The 15754-nt window shown below is 38.4% G+C and overlaps 1 protein-coding gene across 3 annotated transcripts; it reads right to left on the reverse strand.

Annotated features, from left to right (window-relative positions):
• Positions 1-269: 269 nt before the first annotated feature.
• On the reverse strand, positions 270-15433 carry RNMT (RNA guanine-7 methyltransferase). 3 transcript variants are annotated; one of them, XM_038163218.1, is made up of 11 exons: positions 15342-15433; positions 13761-14024; positions 11437-11569; positions 9833-9955; positions 8683-8798; positions 7573-7754; positions 6812-6976; positions 5558-5675; positions 3746-3847; positions 2238-2271; positions 270-972 (listed from the first exon to the last, which is right to left on the reverse strand). In XM_038163218.1, exons 2-11 carry the CDS (start codon positions 13992-13994, stop codon positions 935-937), a joined length of 1245 nt encoding a protein of 414 aa, XP_038019146.1. In that variant the 5' UTR covers positions 13995-14024; positions 15342-15433; the 3' UTR covers positions 270-934. The 3 variants fall into 3 exon arrangements, with proteins under 3 accessions (XP_038019146.1, XP_038019163.1, XP_038019155.1); XM_038163235.1 differs by having other exon boundaries at positions 510-972; positions 13764-14024; XM_038163227.1 differs by lacking the exon at positions 15342-15433 and adding an exon at positions 14971-15107 and having other exon boundaries at positions 510-972.
• Positions 15434-15754: the final 321 nt, after the last annotated feature.

Genomic DNA, 15754 nt, shown 5'->3' on the forward strand with positions numbered 1-15754 from the left:
AGATTGCGATGAGGTCCCCATCACCACCAACAGCTCATTCTACTGCCAAGCCCATTTGGAATTTTATGAAACAAGAAAGAAAGGCATCCTAAGATCTGTCTAGCAAGCTTCAAGAAACACTAAAACTATTGAAAAGTCAAGAGAGTCTTTAATACAATAAAAAATGTTCAGTAATCTAACTTGAGCAGTTGTTAGTGATTACCGCACAGCCATATTTGGAAAACAAAGTCGAGATTTAAAACGTTAGAAATTGAGTACTTTCAGAGCAGTTTTGTATAGAACAAACTCATTTAATCTTAAAAGCACCATGAAGTGACACTACGTATCAGCAAGCAGGAAAAACAAGAACATCATGGTTTTTTACCATGTAAAATACACCATGAATACCACTAAGGTAGATTTACAATGCAGGCTTGAGCACAGCACAGAGGTTCTCAAACTGACTGGGGTATTTTTTGCTTTGCATGCTATGTAGGCATACCCTCTATGCTGAATAGATCTCATTATGAATTAACTGAGCTCTGCAGAACAGTATTTAGGCCCTCATTCTGCATTATCAAAGTCAATGTTCTTCCATCAACTTCAGAAAGTGCAGGGTCAGGCTCATATCACAAACATACTTCTACAAACAAAACATTTGTTCCTAACAAAGTTATGTGAATTCAAACACAGGTTTTGAGAGCATGCAGATTGCTTACAAATGCTTAAAAAGACTGGTTCAGAATCTTTCTTATATATACACACACAAGTCCATCTGTCACAGACAGGCAATGTAACTCTGAATCACGAGCTTGCTCTAGTTTTTGGTAGTGTCCTGCACACGTCTGATAATTAAAAAATAAAAAATAAAAAAATAGTTGCCACGATGGATTTCTGATCATTCCAACTTGCACATGGGTATGATCCCTTCTTGCTGCATCCAGTATGTGAAGTTTCATGGCTGCTTCTCAAATGCAAATACCAAGTAAATACCTAAAAAAGAAAATGGGAGTATTTAAAGTTTCAGCTTTCTTGGTGATTTAATTAAGTTTTCAAAATGTAACCAGGTTGATATGATGCCCAAACAACCTGTTAGCAGGTTATTGAAATGACAAAAGATCTTATGATTTTCCAGTGAATAACTCTAGCATTCCACTCCAGCATAGTTTTACATGCTTTCAGAAATGTGAATCAAATTCATAAATTACTGTGCCATTCTACATATAATGAACATTCACTAGAACCCAAAAGGTCATGCAAGTTAAGTTTAAAGGAGTCTTTAAACTTAACTTGAACTCTAAACTTCATATTTGCAGTAATGGACAATCAGGGTTGAGATTATTAACTTCATTTTTAATTTAAAAGTGAATGAACTTGTGATACATATTGTCAATTTTGATGGACAAAGATGGAATTATAGCATTTTTTCAAGTCCAGAACAGTATGATTCTATTAATGGATAGAATAATTCATACAATCCACACCAGCACCCTTGGAAAACTTAGCTGGCATCTATTCAATGCCAGGTATGCCAAATATTCCTGTGCTCCACACCAGACAAATATGTTAAACCAGTTACTTGAGACCACATTTATAGATTTCCACTTCATTCCAACTTTTATTTTAATCAATGAGGTGCCATAGCTACTTCCAAATCTTTCAAGACAAGCTTATCAGACACTCCTCAGCAACAATGCAAAGTTCCATGTAAGGAACAAGCTGTGCTTATACTCTTATCAGAAGCTCAATACTCCACATGTTTCTGGAAAAACAGACTTCTTAAGAAACACAGTAATCACTGAACTTCTAAAGGTATAAATTTTTTTTTTAGGTATGAAAAGGTAAAAAATTATATAAAAAGCCCCTCTCAAATAGCTAATTGAGATAATACTTCCAGATTGCAGGAAATTTATGTCTACTTTATAATTAATAGATTCAAAAATTAGATAATAATTTAATAAAGCAGAGTAAAGATTCTTCTCACCTGTGAAGTAAACAGCATTTTTTGGTTTTAAACTACTAACACAACCAGTATAATGGCCTGCAAAAATACAAATCCTGGTTGGCTGCACTTATGCATTTCCCTCACAATTTCTTGAGATGTGCACACTACATAATCTATACACAGACATTTTGAATTACACAAATAACGTCTTATTCTATTTAAAATCTGGAGTTTCTTCCATGACTAACAAGCTATTTTACACACTTTTCAAAGCAGTCATTCAGTCAATAGTGTTTCCAAAACCATTACTTACTTGTTGCTTCCCATTCAGATTTACTCAAGGTTCCCTAGAGGGGACAAAAAAACCACACAGTTTCAACAAAAAATAAGGAAACAATAAAACACTGATTAAGCTCCATTTTTCAATGACCAAGGTCTAACCACCCACACTGACTGGCTATTTAGGGGCAAGAAAAGCATTACTGTAGACCACAGATATTTACAACTCCACTAACTACGATGGCTGGGAACTGGAAGATCCAGATAATGGAACACACCTAAATGAAACAGGTACAGGAGAATGGGTCAACAGTCTGTTGGTCTGGATGCCTCTGCAATGCAGAGCATGCCTCATGGGTCCATCACCACACACCAGTGTGACCTGACCTGGATCCAGGTGCTGTTCAGACTGAGATGCCCAGTATTTTTGCAGAAGTCAGGAAAAGGCGTTATACCACGGTGCTGCCACCTTCCTCAGGAACACTGCCTGCCTCCACCCAACAACACCCCACAATCCACAGAAACTCTATTTGCAAGAGACTAACTCTCACCCTTACTCACACACTCTGGAAAAACAGCCTGCCTTCCAACCTAGGAAATTCCCAGCTCAGCTGATCAGATGAAAGCAGGGCAAGTTCACAAGTAAAAAGCTGCTGCCATTTACCCCACCACTTAAGAAACAATGCGACAACAAGAAGCTGATTTTCTGCTCTGCCCACTCCATCCCCATGCAAAGAGTCCATACTGGGGCCATAATTTAGTTCATATGCTACCCACAGACCAAACCTTCACCTTTTAAAATAGCATTTGGCAACAGATGATTTTGGTCTGATTTGGCCGTTCTTGTGTTCTTAAGCCTATTTCTTAAAAAAAGCATTTTTCTTTTTAAAAATTTTTGATTTTCAAATGTGGAGAGCAGGTTTCTTTTCTTCCTTGATGCAGGATTTTTATATGTGCAGTAAGAGGACTACATCTTCAAGAATTCAGAACATGAACAGTAGATGAATCAATGATTAAAAAAAAAAACCCAAACAACAAAACCAATTGGAAAAACTTTAAAGCTGACCACCTTCATGCTGTACTGATGAAAATTGAAAGAATTATTTCAAATATATAGATATTCAAATATATAAGTATTATGAAGAAAGCTTTGAAGTCTCCCATCAGAGGATTGGAATTAATGCTTTAAATCAGTATTGTGAAGATCCAGACATGTAAGAAGATTCCTCAAATTAAGAATAGTTAGAAGGAAGAGCTGTCAAGTAAGAAGGAAAAAATATCCTTTCCCTTCTGCATTATTACAAATTTCTTAACAGCTACCAAATAAGGTGAATTTGATTCTTTTGAGTATGGGATATAGGTTAGATGAACCCTGCAGCTCTAGAGCTGCAGATGAGCCCTGCAGCTCTACAATTTTTCATATGCAAAGAGACACTCATACCAACTTCACTGCAGCTGAAATGAAGAAGGCAGCAGAGTTTGAAAGATCAGGACCTCAATTTTAAGACACCATTATCTCCAATGAAGTATAAAGCAACTTACCAATGGTAACTTTGCCTTGCCATCTTTGATAAACTCTTTTGCATGCTCATAATCATCAGGTTTATCAGAAACAAGCCTGGAATCACCATGTGTAGAATATGGCTGGAAAACATAGAATAGTTTGATTACATTAATCACATCAAGTAAAGGGTTTGTCACAACACAGACCACAACAGAAGTCAGTAAGTCTTAAAAATATTTTAAATTTATGTCTCTCCTTTATAGCACCCTCAGGAACAGGTCTGATGTTCCCTACTTACCAGAAAATCTGACACCCAAGAATTATAAATTAAGTTTTATCTTTATGTCTCTAAAGCAGGGGAAACAGAATAACTACAAACTCTCTTATAATTATAACTTATACTCTTATAACTCTCTTTCATGTACAGCTCATTATAAGCATTACCCAGATATACCTTCTTTTAGAAGAGCAACTATACCAGCAACTCTTCAGCAGCAGTGCTAAGAAATGGGCAAGTACAATTTCAAGCAGAACAATTAAAATGCTTCAATAACACACAAGCTGTAACAGAAGAATACAACAGGTTCTTCAAAACTAAGACGTATTTATTAAGGATCCCAGTTACTAGTGATCTGTGTAAATAAATCTAATCATATAAATGCAATCCTCAGTGGTAAGTGGCCACTACCTTAAGATAACTCTCTCTTTCCTAAGAAGGAAGATGCTAAGTCAAAGGCTATGTCTCTGTGCTACTGCCAGTGTGAGCCCTTACACAGCACCATCACTTTTAGAGTCAACAAATGCAGTCAAGTTGCAGTCTGACTCAGCTGAGTAAGTCACCAATTAGTTGATCTGAGAGTTTTCTGCAGGGGAATCCTACTGTTTGAGGGAGAAGCACAGATAACTGCAAGTAAAACCAAAGCCTCAGAGGTGGCCTGGAAAACCTTCTCTGAAGCTGCTAAAGTTATCCAGGGTAGGAGTTGGAAGATAAAAAAACACATACAAAAACATTGGGCAAAAACATATGCTCAGTTACAGTTAAGTACTATTTTCTTCTATGAACACAGACTGTCCTTTTCTTCCTACAAAGATTCCTTTCTGTCTTTTCAGTCAATGTTCCTTGCACAAATATCCAGCTTTCAGTCCCTCTGCTGAGGAAGAAATGGATTACAGACACCACTATCTGACACTTGGCATGATTTTTGGGCTTCTGTTTCCTACTTCACAAGAACAGAAACTTGCCTCAATATTGAAATATTATCTTCAAAACTTGAATCATCTATTGGGTGGGACCTGTGCTGGACCAAGAGAAGAGTATGAGAAAGAAGGAGAGGCAGAAACAAAGTGTTATGAACAGACTACAATCCCCCTTCCCACGAAGAGGAAGGAAGAGGAGGTAGAAAGGTCCGGAGTGAACAAATGAAGCTGAGCCTGGGAACAAGCAGTGGGTGGGACAAAGGTGGTTTTAGATTTTCATGTTTCTCACCTTTCTACTTTTTTTTTTTTTTGTAATTAATTAAATTAATCTTCTCTAAGTTCAGTCTGTTTTGTCTGTGACAGTAATTGCTGAGCAATCTCCTTGAATTTATCTTGACCCACAAGTTTTTTTTTTTCTATTTTCTCCCCCCATCCTGTTGGGAAGAGGGAACAAGAGTGCAGGTCAGTGGGTGTCTGGCAGCCAGTCAAGATCAACAACCAGAGTCACATATTTTAGCCCCAGGAACTAAATGCTTTCTATTGGTGGCCCTTAATTAACTGTAAAATGTTCACAAAGGGAATTTCAATTATTGTGCAAAAATTAACAAAATGTAAAATGCTATTAAAATCAAACAAGTCAACCCCAAATTTACCTCCAAGGCCTGCATTCTCCTTAACAGCATTTTATGCTCCTCGTTCTTGATTTTTTCTTCATAGAATTCCCGAAATGTCATTTTGTAGACTAATTTCATACCATGCTTCTTTGCCATTCTGTCAAAATAACAAGCTTAATTAGGGAAGCCACAAAAATATTGTAGCTTTATTTTCAAAGGAACAATTTTAAGCCATAGTGACATCTTATGGTATTCACTAGAATAACACTTCTTTACAACTTTTTTTCTTAGTAAAGACATTTAGATGAAAAAAGCTGCAGGTCCACCACAAATTGCACAGTTTTGTTTTTTTTTAATTAGGAAAACAAAAATCTACACAGAGGTAATTTACAAACATTTTAATAGAAAAGATCTCTCTCTCCTGAAACATGTAAGTTCCATGTGGACTTCCAGAAAGACTACACTTTTCCCTGCAGCATCTATCATGTCAGATATTATCAATATATTTAGAAAACTTCTTTCTATTGTATTTAGTGGCTTACATCTCAATTATATGTAGACACTGTGGACATGCAACACTGAAGTTACAGCTGTCAGTGACAGATGCTGTTATTTTTCATAGACTACAAATGAAGCTCTTGAACAGGCTTGAAGGGAAAGCTTAATACTGTTTAACCATACTGAGCTTGAATAGCAGGAAAAAACCCAGTATGGAAAGATTTGTCTGTACCTCAGGATACAGCTGGGAAAACCAAATCCGAGGTCACACAGAGGTAACAGCAAAATATATGCTCACAGGTGAAGAACATTTAGAGAAAGAAAAAAATTCCTCATAGGAAAAATCCTATGCACATCTAAGAAAAGGTGGAGAAGACAAGAAAGAGGCACCATGATGGAAAAGATGCACAAGAAAGCTTACTGAAAGACTAAAAAAGGGGTAGAAAGAAACACCTCAAAAAGTTACAATTAAAGAAGAAAAAGCTGACAGTTTTAAAGGTTTGCTGACAGATCCAATATATCAGATCAGATGGTCCCTTGTGAGACATAGTTTAAGTCCTCACAGCTTCTGACCAGAGCACCTTCAACAGAGTTCAATGGACAGATTACAATTGTGGATGGAAATGCAAGAAACCTCTGTATTTAAAGCAATAACAAAAAAATAAGAACTGAAAAATAAAGTAAGAAAGCCAAAACATAATTTTCTTCAAGCATTATGCAATGACACATAAACTAAACAAATGTTTATTCTTTTCCACAGCTTTTATTGTATCATAAATTTAAAACTTAACTTACTCTTCCAATAAGGGAAAGTAAACCAAAAACTCAGGGACATCAACCACTTCTTCCAAGTGAAAATCATATTTGCAGCCAAATAAGGGATAGTCTCCCTTCTTTTCAAATTTTACATTGTACACATCATTCCCAAATGAATTTGTTTCTGAAGCTTCGAGTCTCTTTCTATAGAAGGAGATATAAACAAACATTTATTGACCAGTATTGAACAGACAGAGAAAACTACACATAAGAAGCCTGAAAGTATTTCTCCCAGTAATACTCAGTGATCTCTCTAGTTTCCCCCTTCCCTTATCTCATAAGGCAATGAAACAATGAAATGAAGCAGCATACTGGGCTTTAACACGTTATTATTCCCATACAACACACCAAGGACAAAATGGATCTAAAAGATGAACCTTTAGCCTGGACACACAGACAATCTACATAGACAAGACAGGCTTCTAGAAACAATCACAAAACCTTGACAGTTTTTCCCCAGGCTGTGGGAATTTTGACACTATTAAAGTCATGACAGAGGTATGAAGTATATGAAGACCTGTACTCTCTAACAGAAGAGCCATGAGGACATGAGACAAGGTTAAGTATCGCTTTACCTGTTTGAGTCAAGTTAATGAATGAGATTCTTTTTTATTAGAATCCGAAATTGTTGCAAAAATTGCTTTTGTTTGCACAAACATATTGGAGCACTGTAAGAACATCTATCACTTAACAACATTTCACAGAGTTTTGGAAGGCTAACAGGATATAAGAGTACTTACACAAGTTCAAAGCTGTTTGGAGTTGTGCCAATGAAATAACCTCCAGGAGAGAGGTTCCCACAAGCATTTTTAAGCATCATGTCAGCCTGCTCATATGTCTCAAATGAATAGTGGTAAACAAATTGACAACTGCAAATGTCAAAGCGCATATCTGGATCATTGTACTTGGAAGATAAGAGATCCTGCAACGGATAAAAAAGAAAAAAAAAACTACAGAAACAAGCATGATTCACTTAAGCCTTCTAACAAATGTACTACATTCATGGTAGAGATCCAAAGTCAGGGAAATTTAACTTTTGTGTACAAGGACAGACAGAACAAAGCATGCAACAGAAAATACATATGCACCTAAGACTGAGCTGCAAGAGCAACATGAAAATATCCCTATCTTTCCTGGCCAAGTCTCTCTTTCCTCTCCCTAAGTTGAGAGAGATGACATCAACTTGTAACAGACTATTTCTCAGAAGAAGGAAAGGCAATCAAGAATTCAAGCAAACCCTTCATGCAAGGCTGAGAACAGGTTCAGCTTTTCCACAGATATGCTGGAACCAGGTAGGTTCTGTCTCACCCTCTACCAGCAGGGCACTCTCAGCCTGCACTTCTAGGAAGCAAAAGCAGTTCTGCTTACAAGACTGTCTCCTAAGCCTCAGTCATGCATTCACCACTGCCTCCAGACAGCCTAAGAAACCTGCTCTACCACATTATAGTAACCAAAATGCCACTAGAAAGAAAAAATTCTAAGTGTTAAATCAGTTTAGTTAAATCAGAAAAGGTCCTTTATATATTCCAGCATTCACCAAAATAGTTTCCAACATCCCATGCTGTCCCACATAATTCCTAAGATAAATTCTGCTCCCCTTGTTGAGTAAAAGATAGTGAAAGTACCAGATTAACTATCTGGAAAAGAAATTCAGGCTTCAGGAATGTTACACTGTACAACAGCAGCAAAATGCACCAAAGTACATCTTAAGCAACCTTCCAGTAACCCCTATGGCTGATTCTCCTGGCAGTACAATAATCCAACCTTAAAAATGTATATACCCAAATTGTTACAACACCACCACAGAGAATATTAAATCTCCAAAATATTACAAAGCACAGGCACTGTACCTTGGTACTATCTGCTTGTATGAATTCTGCATCAAAAATATGTTCATTATACCGACATCGGGATTTCATTTCTTCATAGCGGTGCTTGCACTGTTGCACAGAAATGTCAGCAATGTCTATATACAGAAAGATAATAAATATAATAAATGAATTCTTTAAAAGCATGTACACTGCTCCAGACAAGAAAGCAGGAATGATTACTGGAACACAAAAGGTACAATACAGCAGGATAAAAAAATCAACTTCAGTTCCATTAAAACAGCTCAGCTCCCTGGGATTCTTAATACTCTTAAAAATATAAAAGATGTTGAAATGCATTTCTGATATGTCACATTATGGGAACCTTTTTAAATTCTAAGACTGCTTCTTTCTCAGTCACTGAGTTTCTGACAATACGCAATAAATTTACCTAATAACTTTGTAAGTAAATTAATTAAGTGTATTTGAATACTGAATAATGCAAGAAAGAACTGTAAAATGTGAAGTACAAAAAATAATTCCCACTGAAAGACTTTTAGGGAATTTTAGTACCTAATTAAATTTGGAGTTAAGCAATTCTTTCTCTGATTATCCTTGGGATACTTTCTGAGAAAAGGGAAGATGGTATCACTCTCCCAACATCTAAGCCAATTATTCAAACCAGAAACTTTTTTTAATCAGCTTTTAGCTCTTCCCCATTTCTGAGGGGAAAATCTTTAGTTGATTGTAACGCCCAAGACCATTTTTTCTCACAACATTGCAGGGATTGTTTTTTCAAATGCAACTCTCCTGTATGTGTTTCAGAACAATTAAAAATACTACGAGACTAGATGTGGAAGAAAAACCATAAAATAAAAAAGTTGGTCTTTTCCCCAGGGCCACATTTTCCCTAAGGCAACCTGTGGCAATGGTGTTTTTCTTTAGTGATACCAGTTTTTATTTAGGAGTTGAACTGAAAGCTAAACATTGATGATTCTTATATTTCTGCTGGCAATCAAGTAATATCTTCAGATTAAAAGACAAAACAGAACTTTTTGCACAAAAGGTGTACATTACATTCTTTGATGGACCGGAAAAAAAGAAATAATAAAATACTGGAGGTGTTTTATTATTTCTTGGTTTCCCATAAAAGCTGATGTACTTTCCCTAGAAAGTTATTGTGTCTCCTTACCAGTACAGACGAGTTTTTTAATTCTGCCTTTTTTCCATTTCAGTAAGTCTCCACCTTTCCCACATCCTAGATCCAAAACAGTTATGTCACTCTTCTTCTGTCGTACCCGGTCTATAAATTCACCTAGAAAAATAAAAACCAGGAGCATATAAACACATCTCTGCACCTAATCTCTGCATGTGTATTGCACCTAAAAGCCTAAAGAATCAAAAGGAGTTGAGAATTTTAAAACACCTCAGACCTTACTTTGCCTATAAGTCTTCTTAATAGTACAAACTTAAATCCCTTTTCTTTCTAGAAGGATGAAAGGAACCACAAACTTTTAAAACTGTGGAGAAGACTAATATTTTCTGTGCTTAATGTGCTCTGCATGTAACTTGACTGAGGCTCTGAACTGTTTCCCTGGCCAAGACAAAACTGCACATGGCTAAACAACCACCCTGGACACATGGAGGGAAACAGGGTTCCCTTTCATTAGCATTATAATGAATGCAGATGTTATTTGAAAGTATGGGAAAGCCTTTTGCAAAAAGAAAAAGCCAATTAAATGCATCAGCCACAACATCTCCTCCCAGTCACCTTACAAAAATGCATAATGTTTTTCACTCACTCTCCCAGGCTTTGCAATAACAGTAGCTACTCCTTAGTTGTTTTTCTACCCTACATATACCAGTCACATTTTTTCTTCCCCCTTGAGGCTGCCGAGATTCTCTCTGCTCTGACTGATGTTGGCATATTATGTAAAACATATCAGCATGCTAGCAACTTTTCTTCACAGTAGGAGACATGAAATATGTTTTGATACAACTGCTATAAAGCCACACTGCTGAAATTCTTTATGACAGAAAGGCTTCAACACAGGCTTGAGAAACAGCTTTGTAGAAATCTAAATATTGCTTCTAACTGCTCTGATATAACACAACAAAAAGCAGCATGCTAAGACAAATGGTGCCAACATCTTCTGGCACAGATCCCTCTTCATGAACCTGTGGTGCTGTGCTGATGATTCCTTTGTTGGCAGATATTTGATGGCTTTGTTTCCTCAATTTGGAATTAATTTGTGGAACAGCAGACTTTGCCTTTAAATAAAAACCTGCTGATTCTTAAAGAACTACATCCTTTAGCTTTCCATCTTTTCAACCACTGACTATGGGTAATATAGAAAATATTTATGTGTTCAAGCTTCCTGCAGAACTGCTTAACCAGGATCTGAACAGAGAGTGCTTTGAGAAAATGCCTAAGAAATTATTTCAGATAGATTCGAACAAGAACAGCTCAATCTAAGAACACTTATATTCTTTATGATTTAAAGCTGTACTTTTCTCTCTAAAAATGCCATGGAGAAGAATAGTTTCCAGTATGAACTTTGTAAGCCAGTTGACCTTCAAAACTTAAGCATATGCTTGGCTCTCCAACAATACAAAACACTATCACAAAGATTCAAATTAAACATAAATATAGACATTTTATTGCAGCTGAAAAATTTACTATGTATTATGAGACAAAGTGTCACACTCAACACCAGAAAACAGAAAAGGTTACATTTTGATACAAAAATTAGTTACATTTCCATAATGTCTAAGCAGTCAGTTTAGGAAACTTACCAATGAGGACACTCTTCGTCCAATTATTAAAGTTTCGGAGGTAGAATATGCGAGACTGGCTACGTTTTTCCAAACCAACTTCTTGGAGTTCATTATAATGTGCAGCTACAGCCTGCCCATGGCCAATCACAGGCTGCAGAAAGGAAATCACACCACAGAAGGAACAGACTCAAACAGTGAATTCTTTTTATTACTTAGTCATTTAATCAAAAGACACATGAGTTCACTTCAAGGATTTAAGAAGGCAAACAAGCAATACTATGAAGAGCACCATCATTATAAAGAGATTTCCCATATCTGTCCTGGTACTGATGACAGTACTTCACTTATCACAGTAACACTCACAAACCTAATCCCCTTTTCAATTCATTCAAGCAGTTTCTGGATGACAGATATTGCCCAGTATCTTTCCTTCACAGAAATACTTAATTTTCTGTTCTCTAATACTCTCTACCACTCTCAAAGAGCACATTTCATTCTTCTTAAATCTGGGACAGAAGAAGATGATGTTCCTTCCCAAGGAACTTTGAGCCTCTTCAAAGAGCCCGTTTCAGAAATTCAATGTTTTCATCTGACAGAAGTGTATAAACTGCCAATTTAACCAAAAGGCCAATTGGCTGATGTCACATTAAGGTCCAAGTGGATGACCCCACTGCCAGAGATTTACACAGACCTTGATAAAGGAATGAGAGGAATAATTTGACAACATATTCCATATAATGCTTACAAGATAGCTGTAGAAATGTCTCTGATTTTGCCTTAACTCAAAATACTCCAAGAGATTTCTGTCCAGCCTTAGCTTTAAGTACTACAAGACACTTCTCTCCCCTGTTATGCAGAGAAGCATCCTATCTACATCCAGATATTATGCTCCCAACACTTCTTCACCTTGAAAATAATCTTCAACTATATACATAAAGTGAAAATAAATTATAAATTAAATCCAAAGTAACAGAACAGACACAACCAGCATCAACTCTATGAGGTACAAAAGCATTTGAAATAACAGTACAAACCAGAATGAAGCCATTAAAAGCATTCCTAACAGTTTACTACAGAAGTCAATATCCCTGCATCTTACTATTCAAATAGTAGTTCCTCAAGGGAAAAGAAGGTTTGGCTGATTCATGTGAACTCTTCAGTGTTTCACATACTTTTGGAAACATTCAGAATGAACACAGCCTTGTCTGAAATCTTTATTACCTCATCATCTGTTTGTTACCACACTGGGCTGACCGATACTAACAAGTATTTTGACAGCTTCTATTCTTTTCCAGGGTAAGCACAGATGGCTCCCTGAATGGCCACTGAAGGTGACAGAAGCTAGAACAGCAGACTCAGACAAGTGTGGTGGACATACTGATACAAAGCATTAACACATCTCAGCTGCAAACAGCCATCAGCAACAACACCTAGATGGTGGCAGCTACGCTCAGTCACCTCTCTCCACCCTTAGGCTACACAAACCCGACGTAGTTCTTGCTCATTTAAGCCTTATCCACCCTTATTAAAAGGATGAAAGGGTTAATAATGTTTCTACCACAACAAAGGACACCCTTTATTTTGCCAGACTGCTAAGCCATATATTAACATACTGAGAAAATTCTGGGTAGATAAACAAAAACATCAGGTCAGACATTTTCAAATTATATTTAAATATCCCAAAAGGATGACCTAGAGTGGATATTAAAGCATCAGCTTCTACAAGCTCATACATAATAAAGGACAGCATCGTGTAAAACATTACCCTTTCACCCTCCCAGGTGGACATATAAAAGGACATACATTTCCTGCTGCTTTTGTAGCCTTAAAATACAAAGAAGCACCTGTAAGTCTTTCACTGCTTCACTTTGCCAAAAAATCATACTGAAACTGCATCACAGAGGATGCAGCCTGTTGAGTTTTGCAAACTATACAGTACCTCACCAAGGAAATAAAAGGACAAAATTGCCTTATTGAAGAACCTCCCAAGCACAGGTAACTATACAGATAAGCAACATACATGAGAAATGAGCTCAAGATATGGAACTTGGAATAATGCCAGTACACCCTACACTACACTAACAGATTGCTACCACATGGAGGATGGAACAGTCTTAGAATTAGACTAAGTATGTGCTCAGATCATCATTCTAATTGCCAGCCGTCTTTCTCCTCTGTGAAGCCCAACATCACTTGTGCATCTGTTACTTCCCTAAGAAACATTTCCATACTTGGTGTTTTGTGTTGACTCACACGTTTCTAGCATAAATATTTTCAATCTTTTCTTGAACTAAGGCTTTGAAACAAGGATTTGAAAACAGCTCAAAATAAATGATACTCACTACCTTCTTAGAAGGTTCATCTTCAGAATCTAAATTCTTCCTCTTTGCTCTGCCATCCTGATCACCACTATCAACTTCTTTGTCATTCTCAGTGGACTGCTCTGCACCTGAAGCAGAACTATTGCCTTCACACCCAACACCTGAAGCTGACTCTAAAGCATGAGGCGTTTTCTCCACTTCTTCATTCAAATTCTTCTCTACTTGCTGTTCTTCTGTCTTGGTTACTTCAGCCATTTTGACTGGTCCCCTGATCAGAATGGAAACCTGGAGGGAAAAGAAACAAACCACCAAGAATTTTCAGTGCTGAAAATTTCACTTACTTGTGATTACGATCATGACTTTCAAACATAATGTTGGCATTTCACCCTAGGCAACATATAGACTTCAAATTTGACCAGTTGTTTAATAAAGACAGCTCAATAAAACATGGGGAACTTTAAAGTACTCATTAAATAAGTTCAAATTAAGGTAAATTGTTACTTTTCATTTTAGAGTTATTCTTACATATCTTTATTGACTCAACTGCCAAATGTTATTAGTTTTTTTCTTTCCCTACCCATAAAAGGTAACCTACAAATCAGTTTATGTTTAGAAACACAGAGAGATTCTCTCAAATTAGTAAATTTGTTATTTAAACTGATATGCTTTGAAATGGATGTCTTCAAATAAAAGATCAAGATGAGTTTTTACGAGCAAATTTTCTTACCAGTCGTGGATTTTCCAGTTTGCCAAGAATACCCACTATGCTCTGAGCTTAACTAATGTGTGGAATACTCAGTTGCACCTGTATTTCTACATCTTCACCTCACAAGTATCAACAGGGGCTGCAGGACTGCAAACAATTCCTACAAAGCTCATTTGGTCTCCAGCACATCCCAGCCTTCTTTACACCAGCACTGGAAAGCAGAGCACCTACTTTTTAACAAGGCATGGGAGAGGGCAATAGGGCACCTCCTGTTCTGAAACAGTGGCCTAAAGCACCAAAAGAAAAAAAAATTAAAATATTACATTTAAATCCACCGTATCCAGGCTCACCTCCTAATGAGGCTAGAACACATCCACTGAGTAGGCCACTACACAGAGGCACCAGAGCAGCTTTCCTCAAAACAAATGGCCTCAAAGTACGACTTACAAAAATAATTCTTCCACTACTGCACAGCACCATAGCGCTTGGTTTGCGAAGCAGCAGCAGACCCTTCGTTATCCTCACCCGGCTATTCCAAGATGTTTTGAAAGCCCAAATCGTGAAACGATCCGACTTTCACAACTAGCGATGTCAACCAGAGGAAGCAGCAGCTCCTTCAGCCAGAGCGCTCAAAACGCCGGGAGTGATGTGGGAACGGCCCCGCCGGCCTCGAGACGCTCCCGCCCCCTCCTTTCTCCCTTCCCTCCTTCCCTTCCCCCACGACGCGGCTGGGAGGCCTCAGGGCCTCCGCTCCCGTTAACCGGGCGGCGGCGCCCGTGGCTTCCCTGCGGCCCGCCCGGCCCCGCCGTCCGGCGAGGCCGAGGGCCCCGGGCCCCGCCGCCGGTCCGCCCGCGGGCAGGGAGGGCAGCCCTGCACCGACCCGGCCCGGCACTCACCCGGCTCAGCGCCCCGCCATCCCTGTTTGCGGAACTGACGAACTCCCACGGTGGCGTCACGTCCTGGGAGGGACCACGGGGAAAGGGAGCGGGAGGAGACGGCGGCGCGCGGTGTCCTGTGAGGGGAGGCTGGGGAGCTGGGGCTGTTTAGCCTGGAGACGAGGAGGTCTCGGGGGTGACCTTATCGCTCTCTGCAACTGCCAGACAGGAGGGTGTCGTGAGCTGGGACCAGTTTCTTCCAACGTGCCTGCTCTGAGAGAGGGGAGATTCCGATTACGTACTAGAACAACTTTTTCACTGTCGGGATGCTGAAGCGTTGGAATAGGTTGGCCAGGGAGGTGGTGGAGTCACCCTCCCTGGAGGTGTTTAAGAGACGCCCGGACGTGGCGCCGGGTGATTTGGGTTAGGGGGTC

This window comes from Motacilla alba, chromosome 2, assembly GCF_015832195.1.
Source record: "Motacilla alba alba isolate MOTALB_02 chromosome 2, Motacilla_alba_V1.0_pri, whole genome shotgun sequence".
Lineage (NCBI taxonomy): Eukaryota > Metazoa > Chordata > Aves > Passeriformes > Motacillidae > Motacilla > Motacilla alba.